The 25,940-nt window shown below is 41.0% G+C and overlaps 2 protein-coding genes across 6 annotated transcripts; one reads left to right on the forward strand and one right to left on the reverse strand.

Annotated features, from left to right (window-relative positions):
- The first annotated feature begins 2 nt into the window (after window positions 1-2).
- Window positions 3-25,256, forward strand: arel1 (apoptosis resistant E3 ubiquitin protein ligase 1). 4 transcript variants are annotated; one of them, XM_019887151.1, is made up of 24 exons: window positions 3-100; window positions 6,909-6,947; window positions 9,837-10,015; window positions 11,467-11,635; window positions 12,685-12,905; window positions 13,802-13,873; window positions 14,843-15,069; window positions 15,435-15,672; window positions 15,772-15,941; window positions 16,045-16,225; window positions 16,715-16,959; window positions 17,071-17,148; window positions 17,579-17,720; window positions 17,794-17,915; window positions 18,013-18,088; window positions 18,173-18,282; window positions 19,111-19,290; window positions 19,539-19,664; window positions 20,089-20,218; window positions 20,331-20,389; window positions 20,891-20,980; window positions 21,062-21,237; window positions 21,807-23,527; window positions 24,349-25,256. In XM_019887151.1, exons 1-23 carry the CDS (start codon window positions 93-95, stop codon window positions 21,907-21,909), a joined length of 3,141 nt encoding a protein of 1,046 aa, XP_019742710.1. In that variant the 5' UTR covers window positions 3-92; the 3' UTR covers window positions 21,910-23,527; window positions 24,349-25,256. The 4 variants fall into 4 exon arrangements, with proteins under 4 accessions (XP_019742710.1, XP_019742711.1, XP_019742712.1 ...); XM_019887152.1 differs by lacking the exon at window positions 3-100 and having other exon boundaries at window positions 6,525-6,947; XM_019887153.1 differs by lacking the exons at window positions 3-100; window positions 6,909-6,947 and adding an exon at window positions 9,099-9,178.
- On the reverse strand, window positions 5,934-9,097 carry fcf1 (FCF1 rRNA-processing protein). Of its 2 annotated transcripts, none has more exons than XM_019887163.1 (8): window positions 9,009-9,097; window positions 7,718-7,782; window positions 7,570-7,641; window positions 7,338-7,486; window positions 7,187-7,259; window positions 6,431-6,518; window positions 6,209-6,303; window positions 5,934-6,134 (listed from the first exon to the last, which is right to left on the reverse strand). In XM_019887163.1, the coding sequence occupies exons 1-8, from the start codon at window positions 9,009-9,011 to the stop codon at window positions 6,086-6,088; spliced, it is 594 nt and encodes a 197-aa protein (XP_019742722.1). In that variant the 5' UTR covers window positions 9,012-9,097; the 3' UTR covers window positions 5,934-6,085. The 2 variants fall into 2 exon arrangements, with proteins under 2 accessions (XP_019742722.1, XP_019742723.1); XM_019887164.1 differs by lacking the exon at window positions 9,009-9,097 and adding an exon at window positions 8,858-8,972.
- Window positions 25,257-25,940: the final 684 nt, after the last annotated feature.

Raw genomic sequence — 25,940 nt, forward strand, 5'->3', positions numbered from 1 at the left:
GCTGTCACCATTCTGATACCGAAACAATAAAGCAGGGTTGGGATCGAAAGCTCAGGCCTGCTGGTCTGTGTGAACACAATCCTGTACCAGTGATGTGCACGTGAGTATGTATGTGATGAGCAGGGATGTGTTCCTCGAGCTGGTCCTTGGCCTCGCGTGCACGTGAGTATGTATGTGATGAGTGTGTGCGCGCGCATGTATGCGAGAAAGAGAAGATTTGACAATAGGCGTTTTACTAAGATAGCAGTACTTATGTGATGGGGGTCACAATTGTGACTGTCTTGAGCTCCACGTCGCTGCCGCCTCAATAACACCAGACACGTGGACGTGGCTTTTTCTTTCTTTTAATACTATACAACACAGTATGGCAGGAGGGATAGGTGAAGTTGCAGTTGCATTGGGGTCTCGGACAAAACATGCGACTTCCTTGTCAGCTCTGCCTGAGCTATGGCGGGAAGCTAGTGCCATACTGTGCGCTGTTGCGTCTTTTTCGTCATAATTTAATAAACTTAATGTTTCACTCCGTTACACTTACCATGTGATTGTGTGTGGGTATGAATATTCAGGGTGTATGTGTGTCTGCCCGAGCGTGCACAGTGCACTCTTTGAATGCACGCTACGGGCGTATCAAAGATGCTTCCTTGCCTGCGCTCTGCGCTGATTGGTTGTTGGGAGTTCTCACACACCCGCTTCTTTCCAGCTTTCACTTCAGTGTCCATTTTGCTCCCAAGCATTTATCAGGGAAATGTTGCACCCCCAGTACAACAGATTGGAGAGACGTGGTTTCATCAATGAAATGACATGTCACAGCTCGATCGGCATTAGTATTGATGGAAGTCCACAAATCTGATGTCAAACTACATGTAGCTGCTTTAGCCACAATGGCTTTTGTTTTAATCTTGGTTTCCTTGTACCTTTTTTTCCCACCATGGCTTTCAAAGTCTAAAAAAAAGTCTAATTTATTGAATTGAAAAATATTGAAATGGTTAATCCGATAGTATCGTGCTTCATGTTGTGACATACATACCTGCCGTGTAGGTAGAACATCGGAAGGAGCTAAAGCTTTCATAAGCTTTTTGAATCCACTGCCGTCCACCAAGGAAAACGGCTGGGAATCCTCAATTACCATATTCACCAACAGCTCAGCCAAGTCAACCTTCTCAGCTAAATTAAATTACATGTCAGAGTTATAAAACAACACAAACAAAAACCATACAGTGTAGTGTGGGGCTATGAATATAAATGGCCTACCTGAGCCAGTTCAACCTGGTTGGTCTCCTCGTTGCCATGCAAGACTCGAAAGTGCCTCATTTAGACTCCCAAGAGGGAGACTTTAGTCTCAACTCTGTTTCCCCCCACAGAAACCAAATATGTGTCACACCCCTAATTACTTTCCATTGTATTCTTAAGTCCCCATTAACGAGTGGGTACTTACGAACTAACAAAGACTCAGCTGTCCTGCACAATACCCTTTCAATGACTTGAGCACCGACTAGCCTCATCTGATGAAGAGGAAGACACAATGTATGGCAACCCTCCTCAAAGTAAAAAACAAAAAGTTGGTCATGTTGGCACACCGCCTGGATCCGCAGAGAGGGCGAAAGATGGCACTGTTTGGTTCCAATGGAAAGTTGGAGACTTGATTGCTGCTGAAACCCCACAAACTGCCTTCAACGGATCTGGAAGGCCAACAGAGTCAGTGAGACGAAAAATCACAAGTCACCTTCAAAGCTTCTTGTGTTTGGTGGATGTAAACATATTGCTGAGCATCAGAGAACACACAGTCCGCGAGAGCCACAGAACCAACTGGCAGATGACTGTCCACGAGCTGATGGCGTTCCTCGCAATCCTTCTTTGAAGAGTGGCAATGGGTTACATAGGTCCCAAGCGAGACATGTGGGCCAATATGTTTGGTACCCCTGATATCAAACCCATTATGTCAAGTAATCGCTTTTATGAAATAAAGCGGTACCTCCGCTTTGACAACAAGGACACCTGCAGGGAACGCATACAAAATGACAGATTCGCTGCAATATCAGAAATCTGGCAGAAGTTCGTTCAGAACTGTATATCATCCTACAGTCCAGGACAGCATGTCACTGTGGATGAGCAGTTGTTTCCGTCAAAGGTTCGCTGCCCCTTTCTGCAATACATGGCATCCAAGCCTGTCAAGTTTGGAATCAAATTTTGGATTGCAGCGGAGCTGGACACTAAATACATGTGTAATGCCATCCACTTGTCCAACGGGAAAGAGGCTGTCAGAGAATGTTGTTCTGAAATTAATGGAACCATTTCTGGACCAGGGAAGGACTGTAACTGTAGCATTTAGACTCCGAAGAGGGAGACTTTAGTCTCCACTGTGCTCGCAGACTACTTGTCTATGCCTCAACACACACACACCTTTTTGGGAAATGGTAGACTTAAGAGTCCCGGCTTTTGGGGAAAAGCCGGGACTCTAAGTGTTAACACTAGAAGACTCACGGGTGTTGTTGAATTTCCACCACACTATCTGACCAATAATCGGATACCTTGGCAGACTTCCGGGGTGCTCGTTGATAGGCTCAGGAATGACCAAATGCACACGTCTTTTGAGTCAGTAACACAGAAAAGTATTTAATCCCTAACAAATAGTCTAATAGAGCATAGGTCAAGACAATTATTCTAAACAGAGCTCTGGGTCATCAACTTCTCTTAACCGCGAAGGTAGCGAGGCAGAGTGACCAAGACGCCTTTCCTTTGACCCACTTTTAATACAATTCCCCAAAAAGGAGTGTCTCTTAGTGTGTGTGTGTGTTGAGGCATAGACAAGTAGTCTGCGAGGACAGTCCAGGTGTTATCAACGGCATCGATCAGACTAGGTGTGGATTGTCCTATTGTGAATCTTCCTTTCATGTGTACAGTATATGGTCTCCGACATTTGGCCGTCTTTTATTGTTGGAAGCGGTCATCTTGCTGTGGGGCCATTTTGAGTGCCTATTGTGATCTCTAGTCCAGGGGTCCAACCGGCGTTTCCCCTTTGCTCGTGGCACCCCCTCTTCCTCAATCACACTCAAATGCAAACAGTCTCTCTCATTTACACTCAGGAAAACCTCATTATTTGCAGTCACGCATTCCAATCCTCCACCCGAATCATCTACAACCATGAAAACAGCACTGGAACAACAGCAAGTATTTTGTGACTGTATGAAAAACCGCGATGCAGCAATACTAAAGTGTATACTATGAATGAAAGTCCCTTCAATATATATAAAAAACACATTGAAATTAGAATATTCAGTTAGAGCTTTAAGTTAACCATGAAAGGGTGAAAAAGGCACAACTAGAAGAATTTAGAACGAACAGAATTTACTGAACATCAAACACACACCAACAAACAAAACCAGAACTACAATTGAACTTTGAACACCAACACTCAAATTTCAACATTTAGGGCATCTTCTCCGCGTGTGCTTGTGGCAGATGGGTGTTGTGCATTTGCCACAGAGTTGTGAAGCACGTGTCACCTTTTCAACACAAAATCTACATTTACGTCTTTTGCGTGGTGAGTCACTTTTTGCTGCACTTTCTTCTGCTGCACATGCCTGCTTGGGATCCGCTGAAAGAAGTGCTGCCCCAACTTCCTCCAGGAAGAGCCGACGCTTGTGCAGTTTGCCCTGGTTCCACCTAGGCTCCACGTCTGTGTATAGTATGTACGCGTTGAAGCAGGAAACGTCCAACATGTGGTAGAACACACGCATGGGCCACCTCGTTGCCCGGAGGCGGGATGAGTATGTGCCACATGCCTTCAATTACACACACACAAAAAAAAACCCACAGATGTCAGACGACAAGAAGCTTTGGTGCAAAGTTTTGACAAAGACAAAACCTGTGGTTACCTGGTCCAGGTGATCTACTGCGCCTTTACTCTTGTTGTAGTCGAGGATGATGGTGGGTTTTTTCTTGGGCCCATCATCCACCTCGGTGTCTCTGTGCTTTGAGCTCAACAGCAGTACGGTTTTGTTTTTTTTGGGAATGTATGACACCAAGGTTATGTAACGTGTGAAGGCAAACTTGCTCGACAGCAGTGGTCGATTGCGGTCCAGGAGATTTGGCGGAATTTCCATTTTATTTTTCCTGAGTGTTCCCACCAGTGCCATCTTCCGCTTGATCAACTCCTGCGCGAGGGGGTAGGACGTAAAAAAATTGTCCGCTGTCACGACGTGTCCCTCTAGCATGTCGCACAGCCTGAGGACCGCATTCATCCCCTGGTTAGTTTCCCTTGGCGCTCCTGCAGCTTCCCCCGTATAAATCTCCATCTTCCACGCGTATGCGGTGGCTGCATCGCACAGAGTCCAAATTTTGATTCCGTATTTGGCCGGCTTAGAAGGGATGTATTGCCGAAATGAGCAGCGGCCTCGAAAGGAGACCAGTTGTTCATCGACGCAAACATCCCTTCCCAATTTGAACATTTTGCTGTGCAGGTGGCTCCACATCTCCCACACGTCGCTGATCGGCGCCAGCTTGTTTCGGGCGTGGCGCTGTGGCCTGGCAAGCTGGTCATCAAATGTTAGTTTTGCGTTTAATTGCTTGAAACGATGGTGGGTCATTGTCTCAGCGAAGATCGGGCGTCCTGTTTTTTTTCCCAAAGGCTAAAAGTGGCTTCATGCCGCGATCGATACACTCCTGCCAGGATCAGCAGCCCGATAAATGTGCGCAGCTCCTCCGTCGTTGTGTTCTTCCAGTGATTTGTCGTGCGCTGCCCTTGAAGGTTCGTCATCTTGACGATGTGGCTCAAAATTTGGTCGGTAAAAAACAAATCAAAAGCATTCAAAGGGCTTCTGATCCGGGCCACAGCAAAATGGGTTGGTCCGGGCGGGGGTATTGTGGCTGGCACGTAAATCATGCTCACCTCATTTGTTGAAGACCACAATATTTTTTTGTTTTTAGACAGCCACTCGCTGACCTCCTCCGCACCCGCGCCCTCGTCTTCCTCCATGCCTTCCTCCTCAACGTCGTCGTCGTCCTCCTCCTCCGAGTCATCACATAGATCATAGTCTAAATCTTCGTCACCCGTGGTGCTCAAAGCATCAGGATCCGAGCCACCATCCTCTTCCTCGGATGCAGAGTCAGTCGAAAAGGCAAACTTCATAACGGCTTATGATTGATGTGCTCCTCGGTCGAATGCCTGAAGCGTGCGCCATGTAGATCAGTGGTTCATGAACTGGGAGTCGATGCGCGTGTTGATGACGTCAGTTGTGACTTGAGGCCCCGCAAAGCGGGTGTATCACGTGACTGATTCAGGAAATGATACGATATGTTTGAGTGTAGTTCGAAATAAAAGCGACAAAGAAACGCTATGGATTCCCCTTCACCTTTTGTGGTTTCGGATCCCTTATTGCGCTACTTTTTTTTGGCATTTGATTCAACGAGCTATTTTTTTGCGATGGAACCAGCAAGAAAGAGGAGATTTTCCCCTGTTTGGGAGTACAGTACTTTGAGCAGATCTCACCTAGGTAATGCACTGCAATTACGATTTAACAGATTCCAATAATGAAAGAAAATAAAATGTGACAACACATACAATTCACATTGTTCTTTTCTGAATACTTTTAGGTGAAGTGTCTGGTGTGTTCCAAGGTGCTTAGTTATAATAATAACACCTCAACTATGCTAAGGCACTTTAGAGTCTTGCATGGCAACGAGGGGACCAACCAGGTTGAATCCTTGAATATGCAGATGATAGTTACTTTTACCCATAGCACAATATTGCTTTTATTGTCCATAGAGGGCATCTAAAATAAATAAATAAAAACTATATATGTATGGATAGGTCTGATGCCACTGAACATTTTGAGTGGTCGCAAGTAAAAAAAATAATAATTCAGAAATGACTGATATTACACTTCAAAGCAACGTATGCAATGGTACGTTTGGGCCTGTGTTGCAAAAAAAAAAAATCAGCACAGAAGGGTTTTAATGAAACACCACAATCAACTGCTGTCCAATTTTTTTGACAGAAACGTAGTGGATGTTCAAACCACTGAAGAATTGTAATGTTCACAAAAGAAAATGTATATTTACAAGGATAGCACATTTGTATAAATAACTAAAACCTTGGAGCACCGTAATCATCTGGCATCCTTTCAATGTTGTACCTGTTTAAAAAAAAAAAAAGTTAGCGTAATTGTATTTGGGAGTCGTATGAGGCGCAGCCGTCGACTTATTTTACCTGTGGTTTGAGATGTACATAATGGGCACTCCAGGGATCTTTCTTACCCGTCGCTTTAAATCTCTATCCACAGTAGCCAGGATGTAACACTTGTGCTGCAGAAATATTATGAAACTGTTTTCACATCGGTAACTACCTAAAATATGTTGTTCTGATAGCATAAGAGCTCTTATTCCAAACAACTGCAGGCAGGTGCTTATAAAGATACATGGATATTATTACCTGTGTTACCCTTTGGACCAGACAGTCATCAGCATATGTTCCTGTGTGTGTGCAAGGTAAACGCTCAAATCTTGGATCCTTTGCTATCCTGCAACCAGAAGGAGAAAAATATCACTTAATAAGGTCGAATTTATGCACCCTTCTGGTCAAAGTCAACAAAAGCCAGATTATACAATGTGTGGCGCATTTTTGCTCCCTAATGTACTTGGAAAATGGTGAGGATGAAAATTGCAAAAGTGAAACCTGTTCACCATCAACCAAAGCAAATCTTCAAGTGTGTTGGACACAGAGTTGTGACATGAAATGAAACGAAAGCCAAATATGAAGCTAACTAACACTGTTGCTGAACACCAATCGAGGAGCAATTGGTTGTGTTGAATGGTTGTACATGTCTACCAAGTCACTGACAAGAAGAAGAGGTGGTGACCAGAAAAGCTAACAACATGGCTTCTTCCATTTCTTCTTTGTATATTTCCAGAGGTTTTGATACCCTGTGGCAACATGCTGCCTCTCACAGGTCAGTCTTTGTACTACAACAGACATCAGGTTAACAGGAGGAGACTCACGATCGTCAGTCTCGATATCGTCATGTGTGGTGCAGTGTTGATCATCATGAATACACCATGTACAATAAGAGCAGGAAAGACACAATGTAAAGGTAAACGTGTGGGGTCTCTCACGTTAAAAAAAGGATGAAGATGTTGAAATTCAGCCATGTGTGTATGAATTGCTCGTGTAAGAGGAAGCTGCTTGTACCTGAGCGCAACTCTGTATTTCATTCCAAGTTTTTCAATTTCAGCCATTACACAGTCGGTTATGTAAGGGATACCTGGATTGGAGCAAAAATAACAACTGTTGTGAATAAATCTCCACAATAGAACTACCAAAATTTGACAATAACGCTTACATTTGGCATATAGGCAGTCCATCATAGACTGAACAATGTCCAGTTTGGCCTTGATGGAGAAGTTGATGAAATTGGTGTCGACTAGAATGTGGTACGGTGGACCAAGCTGAGTGTTGTACTGAAAGAACAGACAAGATGCGTACTTGGGCCTGCAGAAACAGATAAGAGCAATCAAATCAAACAGCCACCAACTACTGCCCAATTCATAGGACAAATTAAACTGGACACCTACACTTCTCTCTCCTTCAGCTCTGAAGGGTCCTTTTTCTTTTTTTCTTTGGCTTTGGAGCGATCTTTCTCTTTTCTGCAAGACAAAAAGGTGTGTCTTCAAAATTCAAACTAATAACAGTCAGGGCGACTGAAAACAAACTATAACTCACATTCGTTGATCTTTCAAATTGATCATCCGTTTCATGACAGCAAACTTTTTGGTTTTCTGCTTCGGCTACACGAGCAAACAAAAAAAATCACAACAGATATAAATTGAAGTGTTCACTAGTAGGAGACGACAGTACACAATGCATTTTAATTTCAGCTGTAATGTTGTTGAAATACACATTAAATCACATGAAATAAAAAAGCTGCAATTAGATTACTTTTGAAAATCCAGCAGCTCTAATAAAAACACAGAATATCAAACACACTGAACTCATGTAATTTAATTGTGATAAAAAAGGGGACTTTAGCCTAAACTAACAAATGTTCTTTACTTCGAAAGTATTACGAGTATTAGGAAGAAAGTACAAAAAAAAAAATGTTTGACTACTTTTTCTTAAAAAAAAAGGATGCCATGTTATAAGAAATCAAGCATAATATGATAAGGGAAAAACATGTATTAGATTTTTATATGGAAGCATTGTGTTAAAGTCACATTTTATTTTTCCAGCATGAAAAAGTCCTACTTTTGAAAGTAAAAATGTGCTATGTTTCAAGAATAAAGTTTGAATTTTAACGACTGAATGTCAATACAAATTTGAGAACAGCTGCGAGTTCTGGGGATTTGCCTCGAATTATATATTTATTAAAGATTCTACTTCTGATTTGATTAATAATTTAATAAATTGCTTTGTAACGGACTCAAAGTTCAGACAAAGAAATACAATATACACATCAGAAAAACAAGACCATACAAATATACACACACGCCAAGGTAATACAGTACTGTATGCTAAAAAGGGCCAAACAAGGGGCAAGGAATGAGTTCCGCGAGTGCAAAAACAACCCCGTTAAACGGTTACCATTAATGATGGCGTTAGATTGGCAAAATATAATTATTTTTCGTGTACATCACAAAAATGTCAACCTACGCTTAATAACGTGTATAATTTGGCAGGTAAACGTATGCTCGTGTTCTGACCAATTTTTATTCTCGTATGGTACGACTTTTTCCTCGTAGCGCAGAATCTTTTTTTCGTACGTCCACGACTATATTGTCGTAGTATTTCGACATTATTCTCGTGAATGCACGACCATAAGATGCTTGTTATGTATTCCTTTTTATTAAAGATAGCATACGCTGCACTATGGGCAGGCTAGGCTAGCAGGGTTAGCTCGAAGACTTGTCTGTCAAGGCTTTGGCGTCCAATTAAAACTTACGAACGTAAAGAAAAGAGCAGACAAAATTCTAGCAACATTATGCATGTCATACACATGTATATATCGTGTACTTACCATTCTTGAAAACGATTATTTAAGCGCTTTTACGATCTGGTTAAGGTACGCTACACTGTCCTCGTGCGTCGCACCAGGACTGATGACGTCATCAAGCATCGACACGCTATGCGTATGTTCCGGTTGTTAGGTACACAGACTGCGTTGTGGTGATGCGAGAAATATCCGAGGTAAAATGTTATTATTTTTTAAATTGTCGATGCACCTAGGTAGAAGGCTGTAAATGTTTTCGATTATGCATACGATGCGCTTCTTTGTAAGTATCTGTGTCTTCTGTTGACTTATTTGTCAATTCAACACTGTTGTTAGCATTAAAGCTACCCTTTTTCCACGCTTCAGCCAATCGTAATTATCTATTTATGTGCCTTATTTGCATCTATTTTGGAAAGTCACAAAAGCCGAGTGTTTAAACTGAACTATTCCCTTGTAAAATATTGTCTAAGAATGACCTATTACACGTCATGTAAGCGATTTGTGACATCACAAGCACCTGTGCTCATTCTGTTGCAATTTGTGGAGGTTAATCAGCTAATTTCCTCCATATGGTCACGGAACTTGTGGCAAACAAGAGTTGTGATCGTTCTCAGGAACCTGTCCTGCATTTAATGCAGTTTTCATTGTAGCGCTAATGTTATTCTCTCATTAGACTGGTTAGTCACTGAGGGTGTGTCATTAATATTAATATCCCTGTAGTTTAACCAATCACAACACGAGTTTCTTGGAAATGGTTTTAGGATGTTGAGAGAGAAGCGTTTACTAAAAATCACTACTGGGCTGTTACAATACTCAACGTGCTTTGTGGGTCAGTCATGATATTATTTTTGTCAGGAAATTAGATAGTCAGGGGCACTATGGTCTGATGGACCGCCGCTTCTTCCTGACCTTTCTCATCTGCTCCGCACTGTGGATCTTCTTCTGGGAAGTGCGCTGGAAGAAAGGCAAAGACGGTCAGATTGAGGAATGGCTACGAGGACACAGTCTTTCTCAATACAAGCATTTATTTGAAGGTCAGTGAGTGGCAATTGTCCTATTAATATGATATGTCATATACAGTGCTTGCGTATTTGTTGCAACAACAATCACATGGTCTCATGAAGTTCTTTAATGCAGACATCATTTTGATCAGGAATTGGCAGTTTAACTTTCAAGCATGCTTTTTTTCTTGTCAGGATTGGTAGTAATTAATAACATTTTCAAATTTTCTTTTTTATACACAGGTTTTCCCCAAAAAACATTCCCCAATTTTAAACAGATACACACGTGGACAAAATTGTTGTTCACCCTCTCTTAATGAAATAAATCCCCACAGTCGTCACAATTTGAATCTGACAAAAGTGATGAAATGTAATCAATGACAATCAGACATTGATTTTAAATTGTGGTTCAATAGAACTAGTAAAACAAACAAACAACCAAAAAAAACCCCTCATGGACCAGGTCTGGACAAAAATGGTAGTACCCCAAGAAAAGGTTGAAAATAATTTGCCTTGGTATATGTTCAAATAAGCCATGACCTGTCATTAGCATCACAGATAAATTCTAACTTGGAAAAAGCAAAATATTTCCAAAAACTGATGATGTATGAAGGGTTAAGTCAGCCGTGGGCATCAACAGCCTGTGGGCCGTTGTAAGGTTCATGAGCGAGTTTGATCAGGCCTGCATAGCAATTCTAAAAACAAATAAAACCTCGGAAGAACTGTCCTTAAAAGCCCCACAACATTTACATGCACCCTCTGATTTGGTGGAAAACATTTGTGTGATTGTCTCTTGATTTTAAAATGTAGTATGGAGTCACTGATGGTATACTGATTCACTCGTCTGAGTTCCATTCAGACGGCGCGGGAATTTGGAATTATTTGCCACTCAGTGACGCTGTGAATTATTGTCTTGTTTCTATGTACCTTAAACGGGCGGAATGGCTCAGTGGTAGAGTGGTCGTCTCCTAACCAGAGGTTCAATCCCTGGCCATTGCGACTTTGTCCAAGTGTCCTTGAGCAAAACACTGAGCCAGTTGCTCGTGATGCTGCATTGTGTGGAAAATGAGGAAACAGTGTAGAGCGCTTTGAGTACCGAAGGTAGAAAAGTGCTACAATAGTCAGAGCCCATTAAACGTTACCATGTAAGCCAGCTGTGATAGGCTCTACCCGCCTGAGGATTCGAAATGGGGAAAATAAGATTATGACTATGAATACAAAAAGTGGTTTGACCCCTTGAAGAAAAAAAAAATGTCCCCACAAACAGCCTCCTTCCCGAGGCTTAGCACAAATTTCTGCTTATCATGTGTTTGTTTATTCTGTACAGATACTCGACTTTGAACGATGATGACATAACTTGTTAACATTTTAGAAGAATAAAATAGCCTTTTCTTCGTGTCCCTCAAGGGAAGACTTGATTTAATATGTGAAATTGTGCATTTCCTGGCTTCTTCCCTGAGGATTTTCATATGGTGCTCTTTTAGATGTGCAGACACTGGAGGAGCTGAGTCTGAGTGTACTGAGTCGCTTGGAAGAGGTGGTGAAGGAACAACAGAGCTGGAGGGAAATCGCTGAGGCTCATATTCGGCTGCTCCGAGACTTTGCCTTCCAAGAGTGGCTTTGTTCTCAGAACCTTGGACACTTTTACAAAACGTAAGTTTATCGGAATTCTACTGAATACAGCTGGTCGTTTCACGATGTATTGTAGATATCTACTCAGGGAAGTAAATGAAACTGATAGGAAAAAAATATTCATTTGTTACAGTGATGAAACTGGAAATTAAAAGTCAATGCAGCCATGTTCTTGAGACTTTTGTACTTAATTTATATCTATAATTTCAGCAATTGCATTTTAGTTCATGAATGGCTAATACATTATTCCACATTTTTGTTGACCTTTTATATTAACCAATGTTAGATTTCACCCATGAAAAAATGAAAAAGCATAATTACTCTCAGATCATAATTCTTATTGATTGCGATTTATTTGTTTGTTCAGTTATTCATCCAATAAGTAAAAAGAAGCTGAACATGTTTTAACAAGTACCATATTTTTTAGAATATGTCACATCGTTCAAACGAAGAATCACGTTCATCACGAAGAAAAAAAAAACGTCGCACCGGACCCTAGGTTGCGGAAATTGATTTTACAAAAATCCAGACCGAGAACAGTCGAGCTTGGACTCCCACCCAAAATCCTCGTTTCCTAATCGAGTTGACGGCACACAACGAATTCTGGTTGGATTCAAAACATCCCTTCTAACCAAGGAAAAGTTTTTCATAAAGGTTGCGAAACACAGAATTAAGTAATCAAAATCAATTAAGTAATCAAACCACTATTTACATGAAAATAAAAACACGTTTGTTTATTTGCTAGAGTGTTTCTTAATTTCATTCCCAAAGCACTATCAAGGAGTATTAGGGCCACACAGAAAAAAGTACATCTTTATCGTTGTAATGTTAAGTAGATAAAGTGGTATTGTTCAGAAAAGTCGAATTTTTAAGTTAAATAAAATGTTTATAATGTCAACACAATGCCACCTTCCAGTTACCGCAACAACACCACAGTGGATGTAATAAAAAGGAGATTATATGCAGGTTGAGTGATGTCAAATATTTTTAGTGGTCCTGCTGAATTGGGGCATTGCTAATATTTGTGTATAAAATTGATAATTGTATCTTATATTTCTTATCCACTGCAGGCTAAAGACTTTGGGTTATATGAATCTGGATGACCTGTCACAGTTTGACAGTCAGCTGCACCTCTCCTTAGCTGCCTGGGGGTACTATTACGAAGACTACATCAAGTTGTCGACAGGCATCAAGATCCTCCAGACCTCACGGAGGAGTCGGGACCAGGACTACGAGATCCAGCTCGTGCACAGTCTTGCTGAAAGGCGTCTGAATGAGAAGTGGTCAATCGGTGAGATGGTGAACTAATCTATTCACGAGCTTCGGCTGCCCACCATGGTTGCATACCACATTGGAATCGCCAAAATTGAACAGAATCATTTTATTAATTTTTTTTTTTTTTTAAGTAGCAAAGATTAATTTATTCAATGCTGTACTGTCACCATCATAAAGCTTTTAAGTCATTCACTCCCAAAGACATATTCAACCCCAGATACTTTTTTTTTTCAATTTTTCCAAGACTTAGGGTAATAAAAAAAGGGTCTAGAATTGGCTGTTACTGAATGAGTTAATATCCCGTTTCACATTTTAACATTCCAAATTGACGTACAATTACAATGAGACTTTAAATAGCTTCGGTTTCAGCGAAAACAAAAGTAAAACGTACTCACCCATTGGTTAATAGTTCTGTCTTCCATAATGCAGAGGAGGAGTTATCAAAATTTTGAGGCGCCGAGACAGACTTTTTTCTTCCCAAGAACCCCCTGATAATCCTACTGCCAGTTAAATGTAACTACCGTGTGCACACCCAAACGCTATGGTAATGCTTACTTTTTTGGACATTTCAATCTAAATAATAATAATAATTTCGTGACCCATTTAATACCTGATTTCCTCCACACCTGTTCAGTGAAGAAATCAACTACATAGAACCCATCTGACAAAAATGAAGTCGGCCAAAAGATCTCAAAAAGCTGCAGCACATGAGAAATGAAGTAATTGATATCTGTCAGTCTGTAAAAGCTTTAGGACTCCAGCAAACCACAGTGCGAGCCTTTATGCATGAATGCCAAATTGTCTCACTTGTGTTTTTTTATTGGTAACAAATTGGGTGGGTGCTCGTGCGTGTTGAGCACTCTACACTGAACCCCCAAAACTCTTGTAACGATGACATTATGTCTTTTGCAGCGGGGGCACTCCTATTTGGCTGTACTGTGGCGCTGTGCTTCTTGATAAGGGACCTCATGTTTTACGTGATTGGTGAGTTTAGATTGCACACCTGAGTTCTGACGTAACAACTTCTGCTTGAGCAAACAGTACTTGGTGTTGTCTGGTGGACATAAGCTGAAGACTGCGGCATTTCCACTTTGAGAATTTTAATTGTTTCAGAATATTTCCAAAATCTTGGCGAGAGAAAACTATGAAGGAAATAGTCTGCAGTAGAAATGATTGCCAGACTTGACTTTGGTGAAAATACAATCCACTTTTCTCTTGTAAGATAGCAATCTCATGTTGTAAGTTTTTGTCCCCTAAGCTAATTGTTTGATTTTGATTTTGTGGCTTTCTTTCTCGTATTTTTTATTGAGTACACAGAGTTAGAATGAATTTTTGAAAGGACACCAGTAACACAGTTTTGCTTTTCTGTGTACTCCAATGAAGTTGAACATTGTAACCTCACTGCCAGGCTGATTAAAGGATTCATTTTAAGGCAGCATGTTTTGTAATGACAGGAAATGGCTTTTTGGTTTGCTCGATACTGGGTGGGACTGAATGACTTTACTTTTATCATCATCTGCACTGACACGTCTCTTGGAGGGGGGGGGGGGGGAAGAGTCCAAGAAATTGAATTTCATGAAAACACAACCTTGATTTTGTTTTCTGGGGTAAACTTTTGGTGCAAAGTCAGTTACACTGGTCAACAAATTTGTACTTTTTTCTTTTTTGCTGCTGTGAACCATTGTTATCTCTACCGTCCATTTTGTTGGAGTATTATGTGCTGCTATAACTAACTATATAATACAGACACATCTCTGACCTTGACAAAGTAGCTGAGATGGCAATAATCCAAACTGCTAAACATCATTCTCTATTTGCTTTACTTGAGTAATGTTTTTTTTTTAATTCCTTGTCAAGTATTTAAAAACTGGTGGGGGGGGGGGTTCTACTATACATTCCTAAAAGCATGTTCTAGTTGTAATTTCCTCCTCTGTGTCTCACCTCATCTGGCAGGTGGAATTACTGTTTCCATCATTGCATTTGTCTTCACCATCAAGTTCCTGTGTGAGCTTGCAGCCAGGGTTGTCAGCTTCCTGCAGCATGAGGATCCAGGCCGCCGTGGCGACCGCAGCATCTACGATTATGTGCGGGGCAACTATTTGGATCCACGCTCCTGCAAGGTGTCCTGGGATTGGAAGGAGCCACAAGAAGTGGGGCAGACGATGAGCTTCAGAGTCCAAGTAATGATCTGTCCTTGGGTTAAAAATGTGAGATTTTGTCAGTAGGGTTAGGTGACTAATATTTAGATGGATGTCTTTTCTGACCCCTCTAGTTTTTTGTTTTTGTTTCTCGAATAAGCAGTTGCTGACTTTCATTCTTGCTAAGAAACAGACAGCGCGAGTGGAATACACATTGAAATAAAGGGAGAAAAAAACCCTGCCATTTTGAGTGTCATTGTCATTTGTTTTTTTATATCAACAATGGGAAAGCAATTGCTAAACATATGAAAACTTATTTTTGTGTGGCCATATCTCCCAGTTAGACTTCTTACTCAGTGTGATGTCCAAGTGATGTCCTGATCTGCTATTTCCTTTCTTCTTCTCAGCTCTTCTATAAGAACGGCCAGCCTTTCCCAGCCCATCGGCCAGTGGGGTTGAGAGTCAACATCACCCACATTGAATTGGCTCTAGATATCCCTGTTACACAGGAAGTCTTACAAGAACCGGAGTCAAACGTGGTTAAAGTAACTTTTACCGTGCGCAAGGCTGGCCGCTACGAGGTCGCTGTCAAGCTTGGTGGCCTCAACGTGGCCTACAGCCCTTACTATAAAATCTTCCAGCCAGGTTGGTTTTAATGGATTCTTTTCTCTTGAATCTATTTCAACTTCTTGCATTTTCTCCTATGACCATCTTTTTTTTTTTTTTTTTTTTGCCCCACTTCAGGTACAGTCGTTCCATCCAAGACTAAGATAGCCTACCATTTCTCGACGCTGGTGTTAACACACAGCCAGCAGCACACTCTGCAGATTGAGCCTCGAGATGAATATGGAAACCCTACCAGTAACTCCACATCACTCACAGATGAGGCCAACTACAGCATCCACGTGCACTCTGTAAGGGAGCGTCTTCTATTGATAAGCGTTTAGAAAGCTCCCAACACTGCTGTTATATTTTGGTTTCTGAATCGCTCTTTTATGCATGCATTATTTTGTGCAGCTGGGCACAGTGGATGATGACAGCACGGAGGGCTACTACAGTAAGACGGTCTCCCTCAACAAGCAGCAGTGTCAGGTTCTGATGAAACTGACCCTGTGGAAGACCGGCTGCTTCAGGGCCCGCATTGCCTACCTGGATCAGCCACTCAGCAATGGGGAATTTGACATTATTGTTCTCAATGGTGAGTAAAGCTTGACTTCATTGTGTTCTCCAGCTATAAAGCTAGTCTCATAGCGTGGCCCCTCTACGCTCTCACGATTTTTTTTTCTGGAACGTTGATCTGTTGTGGAAATTTGCGGGTCACACTAGTGATTGTTGTATAATTTTTATTTATTACTTTTTTTTAAGTACATGTACTTCCTTCCTGTAATGCCCTTGCATTTGGGAAAGGAGAGCCACAGTTGCCAATGCTTTTCAGCCATTTATTGAATGCCTCAAGAATTGGTATTTCTGTATATTTGAGTATTAGTGAACGCGACAACTTGTTATGCACATCTTAAGTTTGTCACATTAATATCGCCAAATATACCTAACTTTCCTTAGTATCTTTTGGCATTCAAAAATAGAATTCAGATGTATTTTTCAAAAGAAATAATTTGTAAATAAATAATTGATGAGCCATTTCCTGCACGGTCGATCAAGCGTGCTGCAACTTTTCCTTGTCTCGTAGAGAATGAGAAGGCCTACGTGGAGAAGAATGTGTCCACGCCGGGCAACAGCATCTACTTTGAGGCGTACCTCTACAGCAACGGGAACTACAGCAGCTCCCCGTGGCAACTACCTGCCTCGTCTTTGCTGGCACCGCAGAGGAGGCCGTCCATGGGCGAGGAGGAGGACGAGCATGACTCTCCTGTGGAGGGCCAATCTGAGAAAGTCAAGAAACCAAAAAAGGTCTATTGTTACATATCGCCAAAGGTAAGTGCATTGACCGAGCCGACAACTTGATTGAAATCATTTAGAACAGTACATGATGTTTATGCGGATATATCTTTTTTTGTTTGTTTGTTTTTTGTTTTTTTTAAACAGCAACTATCTGTGAAGGAGTTTTACCTGAAAATTATTCCGTGGCGCCTTTTCACCTTTCGAGTTTGTCCTGGAACAAAGGTAAATAGAAAATGTAGGGTTTTTTTTTCAGCCTTAGACTTCACCTACCTTAGATGTAATTACTTTCCATTCGGAGAGTGTCAATATCATGTTGATCGCTGGCATCAGTGGGTTTTTCAGAACGGCCATTATGACTGTGGAGGATACACAATTGGCCCTGGGACTGATTATTATACAATACAGTTAAAAACAAAGTGAATTTGAAATCAAGACATGCAAAATTTTGCCATGCAAATATTAAAGTGTACAATTATTGTTGAAATTATGTTAAAAAGATGATGAAACTTTTGGCATAGATTTTCTGGCCGATTGAAAAGAAACTCATATAACAATAAACGGTACACACACTATATTTGCTTCAGAAAGTAGGATTTGGCCCCCAGGCCTTGATATTGACACGTGGTCACTGGTCCAATTTCCCTTCCTTCAGTTTAGCTACCACGGTCCTGACCCTGTTCACAAATACCTAACGCTCGTGGTCGATGATGGAATACAGCCACCCGTGGAGCTCAGTTGCAAAGAAAGGAACATCATGGCCGCTACCTTCATTCGCTTTCTCCACAAAAACATAGGTTTGTTTTTCCAGTCAAGAACATACATTGCTCTCGTTAGCTAGCTGTTTTCTAATTGTTAATGTGTCCGCAGGTGGCTCAGAAACATTTCAGGACAAGGTGAACTTCTTTCAACGTGAACTCAGGCATATTCACTCCAAGCGACCTCGTACCAAGACCTGCCTAAAAATCACCCGGCACTCCATTCTCGATTCAGTGAGTGGTTTTTGTATCCAGGATTCGACAAGGTTATTTAGACAAGGTTATTTTACCAGCTCATTGTGAAAATTCTATCTTCCTATCATTCTTTCAGTCCCTAAAGGCAACGCGGAACTTCTCAGTGTCAGATTGGAGTAAAAACTTTGAGGTGATCTTTCAAGACGAGGAAGGTAAATCTTAACAGTCAGTTTTCGACTAAATAATTGCCGCATTTTGCTGGAATACCAGAGTAACATTTGGATGTTGCTCTGCAGCTCTGGACTGGGGAGGCCCCCGCAGGGAATGGTTTGAGTTGATATGCAAGACCCTCTTTGACACCTCCAACCAGTTATTCACCCGCTTCAGTGATAACAACCAGGGCCTGGTGAGTTGCATCCACTTATAAAATATATTTACTGATTTCCTTTGTGCGCTGTTTAAATGTGTGGCTCAGCATTAATGTAAATTTCCCAGAACTATCTTTCAAAACACGTTCTGTACCTCCACTTTATAACACCCCTCCCTCATTCACTTTATATTGAATGAAACCAAAGAGGCAACAGCCATTACTTTATTAAAAAAAAAAAAAAAAAAGGCTTACAACATAGAATACTGACTCAAGTGTTTTGAAGAAATGATTGACAAAGTACGTTTTCTTTCAAATGAAAATTTGAATTGGGTTTCGAAATAAACTGTTAACTAAATTGTGTTGAAATGCAATTGTTTTGATATCTTTGTACCCATCATTGCACTCTTAAGAGGAACATAAAAAAAGAATTTCTCAGGATCAAGTCATCATAGTTAGTTATTACGTGCAGTTAACTATTGGGAATAAGGACCAAGCCTGCCACAAACAGCGAAACACAATTAAGTGACACCTCCACTAAAGGTTTTGGAATTGCCTGCATCAGGGGTTCAACTGAAAATATACCGCAAACTATTATGTCACAATATTTTTACACAATTTCGAACTCATCCCACAACATAAATCTTTCAAATAAATGGCTTATAGGTGATTAATTTCTTTTCAATAGCCACTCAGAAGAGCGAAAAGATGTGGTTCTTGTAACTTCTTCCACAAACAACCTGGGCTAAACTCGCCTCCATCCTAACGTAGACAAGATTACACGACACTTTACCATTATTCTAGACACAATTACAACTTTTTTTTAACCTTAAAAAAAACCACGCCAAGCTAACGCTTGTCATTCAGGTACACCCGAATGCCGACCGACCGCCGCACTTGCGACTGAAAATATATGAGTTCGCTGGCCGCGTGGTTGGGAAGTGCCTGTACGAGTCTGCGCTTGGCGGGGCCTACAAACAGCTGGTCCGAGCTCGCTTCACGCGCTCTTTCTTGGCCCAAATCATCGGTCTAAGGATGAATTACAAGGTATGAAACACAAGCAACCTTTGCACCTGTTCTACTTGTTTATGTCTTGGTCGCCAGCTGTTCTGCACCCTCCCCAGAAATATTTCGGGCAGAGCACAGAAACTTGATGTGCCCTACCTTGTTTATATAGCCACAGAAAACAAACCTGCTCTTTATCCTGAGCCAATGCATTTCAAAAGCAGATGCAATCACCAATCAGGAGCCAAAATGTTGATTTAAACGTTTCATGTCCTCCTCCACACGCGCAGTACTTTGAGACGGATGACCAGGAGTTCTACAAGACCAAAGTGTGTTTCATCTTGAACAATGACGTGAGCGAAATGGATCTGGTGTTTGCCGAGGAGAAGTACAACAAGTCCGGCCAGCTGGAAAAGGTGAGCCCATTCCCCCCTCGACACATTGTATTTTCATTATTTTTAATCCATGACATCTTTTTCACAGGGGACAGCAACCAGCAAAGCAAACCAAAGAGGAAAACATGTTGTTAGTTTGGCATGAACCTCATTATTCCAAATGCTGGCGCTGATGTTTCCCATGATGTTGGATCACTGTAGCTTAGCATTCTATAACAATTCAGAAGCAAGGCAAGGCAGCACAGTGGCGAGCACGTTTTGCCTGACATGTAAATTGAATCCGTGTTCTAAGATTGCTGTTTGGAGTTTGAGCTTAAGCGTAAATGAAAATGAATTGATGAATTTAACTGTTCTACCTTCTCTCCCATTCTATCATAGAAAGAGGGAGAGATAGATACTGTCACTGAACGTTGGCTACTGTTTTCAGTGTTTGTTTCTGCCACAGGTGGTGGAGTTGATCTCAGGGGGAGCCCACATTGCAGTTACCAATGAAAACAAGATGCATTATCTCAACCTGCTGGCCCAATACAGGCTGGCCAGTCAGGTGAGAGATGAGGTGGAACACTTTCTGAAAGGTATGAAAATGCTTCCTGCCATCAGCCCACCCCTCTACCCCCAATGCATCATCTCTGAGATCAGGGGGAATGTGCACCGAATGAGTGTAATTTTTTCCAATGTCTATCGCAGGTTTGAATGAATTGGTTCCAGAAAACCTGCTTGCCATATTTGATGAGAACGAGTTGGAGGTATGTATTTATATTGCAGTGATTTTGAGATTGAAAGGGGATGTATTGTTGAAAAGCAAGTTTTTATTGAATTGCATGCACATGTTTGGGGAACGTTGCCCATGTCAGAAAATATGCATCTCATAATGCTATTCACATGCTGGCCCTGTTGTTGTCACATCCAGCCATCGATTTTCTGACCCGCTTTATCCTCACGAGGGTCGCGGGCATGCCGGAGCCTATCCCAGATGTCTTCGGGCAGTAGACAGGGGACACCCTGAATCGGTTGCAGGCCAATCGCAGGGCACGAACAACCACATGCGCTCACACTCACACCTAGGGACAATTTAGAGTGTATTGTTGTCACAGTGGGGATACATTAAAATAATATTGCTCTCACACCCATCACTTAGCTAGCTTGGCAAAGAGCAACTTGAGCTGCAGTGTTGTTGGAAGCTCGGACACTTGCTTCTCATTCAAAAGCCTTGTTTGAAAGTCTATATTTTGTTCGTTTGTTTTCAGCTGCTGATGTGTGGCACCGGCGACATAAATGTGCAGGACTTCAAGGCCCACGCTGTGATCGTGGGTGGATCGTGGCATTTCCGGGAGAAGGTCAGCCGCCGTCTTGCACTGTTGTCGCCTCGTCTGCTGCAGCCCAATAGAGATGATCAATGTACGCTTTGACACACGCAGGTGATGAAGTGGTTCTGGGCGGTGGTGTCAAGCTTCACCCAAGAGGAGCTGGCTCGCCTCCTGCAATTCACCACCGGCTCCTCCCAGCTGCCCCCCGGAGGCTTCAATACCCTGTGTCCCTCTTTCCAGATCATCGCTGCGCCGACACACAGCACCCTGCCCACCGCACACACCTGGTCAGTGGGGAATACAATAACTTTTGATTGATTCTAACCATTGAAAATATTTAGTGCTTTTTTTTTCCCCATCATGGACTTTAGGTGCACCCACACAATCTAATGAGATCTAAGATGGGCACACCTGGATAAGTAAAGTTTACGTCCGTAGTTCATTGGAATGTACTCTCACAAGTGCTTTGTCCCAACCTTCTACTTTTTAGAATTTTTACCACAATTCTATTGGCTTCCCGCTCCATATTGAATTCAATTAAAAATTGTTTTATACGCATTCATGGCAATTCAACAATCTTGGCCCTCCTCATCTGTACGACCTTCTGCCTGTCACTGGCATACATACAGTAGATGAATGAAGACAGATTTTGAGGAAATAATTGTTTTTGGACCAATTAAGTGAAACTGTGATTTCTTAAGACATTGCTTAGTACAGTAATGATGTCCCCCTCTCTCCCACTCATCATGTGGCCAGGGAAAGATTAGAAATAGCAGATTTCATATGATACAGTGCAGTTCTCCATGTTGTTAAGATTGTGCAAGTGCTCCAACACAGATGTTTCTCCCGTATGCAGTTTCAACCAGCTGTGCCTGCCCACCTACGACTCGTACGAGGAGCTGCACAAGATGCTGAAACTGGCCATCAGCGAGGGCAGCGAGGGCTTCGGCATGCTCTGACCCGACCCAGGAGGAACCAGCCACAAATCTGCATCTGAACAGAGAATCCCCCAACCTACTTGTCAAGTCTTGTTGGGATGGGAAGGTGTCACTAGAAGCCTTGCCAACGACTGCGCTGGAATCCCATGAACTGGTGTATGTATATAAAAACATATTTCTTTTTCAAGAGGAACCCACAAACTGTCGAAAAAGGGGCTGAGGTTTAAGCTTCTTTTGCTCTTAATGCTGAGGTTAGCTGATTTTTTTTTCTATGTGTGAATGTTAATGACATTAGAGCAAAGGCCTTGAGTATTATTGTACAAGCTGAGGAACACTAAAGTTGAGGCAGCAGCTTACACGTGATGTGGGTGGGATCTGCATCACGAGCACTTTGGCCTTAAACCATCAGGGACTGCCGTGTGTTTGTAAATATAGACCGTCGCTTTTATTTCCTTGTACATATGAGTGTGCACACAAGATGGGCCACACCGAGTAGAAACAAAAATAAATCAAGGTTTGCAAAATGAGCCGAAAAGTAGGAGTTCAAAAATAAACCCATAACAATTCAAGAATGAGGTTGAATTTTTATGAGATACTTGAAAGGATAAATGTGACCAGCGATGAGTGTTTTTTTCCCAAATTAACACGATAGCTTGTCCAGATGTAGGAATTTTTTAGATTAAATAAACATGTTGCAATGGATCTAACTTATTTAACAATAACACAACTTTTTTTTTTTTAATGAAGTCTGTTTTTTTTTTTTTTCTTTTTGTCAAACATTTCAACTTCAATCTTGAACACACAACCCCGAATCTAATTTTATTCTCATGATTTGGAAATTATTTTCCGATTGTTGTGATATTGTCATTTTTCTTAACTTTGAAGTTGATTCTTGAAAAATGACTTTTATTACTGTACTTTTATTACTTTTTTCCCCCATTCCCGTTCTAATTTTATTCTTGAATATTATTCCTCTAAAAGGGTACATTTTCCAACCTTATAACTTAATTTAAAAAAATCAAAATCAACATTACGCCTTTAGTCAAAAAAACAACTTTATTCTTGGAGCATTGCGGCTTTTTTGGCCTGTAACATGGCAACTTTTCTGGCTTTATTCTCGAAATACAACTTTTTCTCCTCATATTGATAACTTTATTCCCCCAATAAAATGAATTTATTCTTGGTCATTCATTTTTTTTCAATGCACTAAATGACTAATTTTCTTTTTTTCCTTCTTTAATATTTTTTTTTAAGTTTTGTCCTGATACTTTTTTCCATTTGAGATTTTGAAGAAGGGTTTTGATTAATTTCAATGTGATAATAATTTATTGAGAGCTTTTTTTGTGGGTCATATTTAAAAGAATCCACTCTATGGTTTGTGTATGTTTTTAGCTTGTTGTGTTTCGAGGAAATATTTATGTTGAATCCACCCTTCCGTCTTAGGAGTGGTAACGGGTTATTGTATTGAGTATTTTTAAAGGCTGCCTTATTCATGCTTGGCCTCTGATTGTATCCAGAGAAGCGTACAACTGAGCGGCGCTCAACTACGACAGGGCTCACGAGCATGTTTTTATTAGTCACAGCCTCTTCTGGGTTTACCTCAGCACGTCCTATCGGCCGCTTGTGCATCCCGACACAGGTGTGCGGTGGCTTTGAGCAAACACGCTCCGATGGTTGTGATATTGTCATTTTTCTTAACTTTGAAGTTGATTCTTGAAAAATGACTTTTATTACTGTACTTTTATTACTTTTTTCCCCCATTCCCGTTCTAATTTTATTCTTGAATATTATTCCTCTAAAAGGGTACATTTTCCAACCTTATAACTTAATTTAAAAAAATCAAAATCAACATTACGCCTTTAGTCAAAAAAACAACTTTATTCTTGGAGCATTGCGGCTTTTTTGGCCTGTAACATGGCAACTTTTCTGGCTTTATTCTCGAAATACAACTTTTTCTCCTCATATTGATAACTTTATTCCCCCAATAAAATGAATTTATTCTTGGTCATTCATTTTTTTTCAATGCACTAAATGACTAATTTTCTTTTTTTCCTTCTTTAATATTTTTTTTTAAGTTTTGTCCTGATACTTTTTTCCATTTGAGATTTTGAAGAAGGGTTTTGATTAATTTCAATGTGATAATAATTTATTGAGAGCTTTTTTTGTGGGTCATATTTAAAAGAATCCACTCTATGGTTTGTGTATGTTTTTAGCTTGTTGTGTTTCGAGGAAATATTTATGTTGAATCCACCCTTCCGTCTTAGGAGTGGTAACGGGTTATTGTATTGAGTATTTTTAAAGGCTGCCTTATTCATGCTTGGCCTCTGATTGTATCCAGAGAAGCGTACAACTGAGCGGCGCTCAACTACGACAGGGCTCACGAGCATGTTTTTATTAGTCACAGCCTCTTCTGGGTTTACCTCAGCACGTCCTATCGGCCGCTTGTGCATCCCGACACAGGTGTGCGGTGGCTTTGAGCAAACACGCACAATTCATAGTTGCCTCTTTTCCCCCAGCACACAACTCTCACGTATGTTGTTGTTGATCCGCCCCATCGTATAATGCTGTTGAGTTATTTATTAGAAGAATCTGCCCTATCTTTATAGCCATTCTGTTGAGTTGAAATGTAACCGCAGATGTTAAGACATAAAGTCAAACATTAGGATGTTCGCCGATCCCTTCAAGGTTTTATTGAATGTAGTGTTTCAAGTTGAGCACCTAAAAGATCTAACATTGGAGCTTGCGGTGTGACATGTAGTAAAGTGCGACACGCGAAGTAAAATCGGACACGGTTTTGCTGCTGTTTTTTTTTTTTTTTTATTTTAAAGGAAAGGGTTTGTTTTGGCTTGTGCCATGTAGGCTTATTAAAAGAAAGCATCACACCTAACAGCAGTGCTAGCATACCTGTATTTATTAAAGTGGCTCTGTTACCTAAACTTGTAAAGCCCCATTGAACTGAAATAAGAACAAAATGGAGATGTGCTTTCATGACCACTGACCGCTCTTGTTTCCCAGCACAAAAACGTTCATCTTGTCTTTTTTTTTTTTAATTTAAATACCAGGGTTTAGATTTCTTTTGTTCAGATACATATTTTTTTCTCTTAGCTTGCGGACGTTTCCAGCTGTCATTCCAGCCTTCATCAGAGCTCTCCACTGGACAAAAAAAAAATTGTCTGAACAAAAGAAATTTTTAAACCGGCTCAAGTTTCAATAATTTCTCTGTGAACTATTAGCTGTGTATATTTCACCTATGACATTGAAGATGAGGAGCTTTCTTACTTATTTATTTTTTAATGTCAAGCCTCTGATGATGAATGTTTGAGATTTCCTGCAGTTGCTGTTAATGGGAATAAAAACAACAAAACAATCGACTTTTAAAATGCATGCTTATTCCTGATGGCCTTTTCATTGATTTCATTTTTACAACTGACATACATTATTCGGAATGTATGTGAAATAAATTGCAAAGGAAAATCCACCTAATTTTCTCGAGCACTTGCCCTGTTAGGGTCGTTCGTGGGTGTGCTGGAACCTCCCAGCCGGACTGTCAGTAGCAATGTTTATATGGTAGAATTAAAAATGGCTTGTATGTGGTTGTTTTTTTTTAAACAAAAAGTGCATTATGTAGTCAGCAGGGGGCAGTGGATCCACATGGGAGTGAAGTCCTATTCGCCTTCAATCTTTTCATCACAGCCAGATGAGAAACAATCACTCAAACAACAACACACACACCGTGAACATACATACATCGTGACAAAAGTTATTTTTTGTGTGGGCTGAAATGTCCCGCACGTTGCCTGCAAACAATAATGGAATTGAATTTCCAGGAGATGGATATGCTGCATACATCCTTATTGTGGTCTAAACAGACAGACAAGCAGATAGGCATCTTGAAGTACTTGGGAGGCAGGAGTCCTGTGTCGTTTGGTCTCGGCATGCACCTGGTGATTTGCATGATGGTCCCTCTCAACTTCCCCTCAGGAATGTTTGCTAAAGAGCGTCCCACAAATCAGTCATCCTTTGGCACTTGGACCAGGAGCAACGTAACATGC

The sequence above is a fragment of the Hippocampus comes genome, unplaced genomic scaffold (genome assembly GCF_001891065.2).
Source record: "Hippocampus comes isolate QL1 unplaced genomic scaffold, H_comes_QL1_v1.1 scaffold176, whole genome shotgun sequence".
NCBI lineage: Eukaryota > Metazoa > Chordata > Actinopteri > Syngnathiformes > Syngnathidae > Hippocampus > Hippocampus comes.

Coding starts and splice junctions, on each gene's coding strand:
- fcf1 (XM_019887163.1), bottom strand. Junction 6,519..7,186: donor AAATACAGAGTTGCGCTCAG/GTACAAGCAGCT, acceptor TTCTGGTTGCAG/GATAGCAAAGGATCCAAGAT. Junction 6,304..6,430: donor TGGTCCAAAGGGTAACACAG/GTAATAATATCC, acceptor ATATTTCTGCAG/CACAAGTGTTACATCCTGGC.
- arel1 (XM_019887152.1), top strand. CDS start 6,874: ATGGCTTCTTCCATTTCTTCTTTGTATATTTCCAGAGGTTTTGATACC. Junction 17,721..17,793: donor CTTTCTCCACAAAAACATAG/GTTTGTTTTTCC, acceptor ATGTGTCCGCAG/GTGGCTCAGAAACATTTCAG. Junction 18,089..18,172: donor GATCTTTCAAGACGAGGAAG/GTAAATCTTAAC, acceptor GTTGCTCTGCAG/CTCTGGACTGGGGAGGCCCC.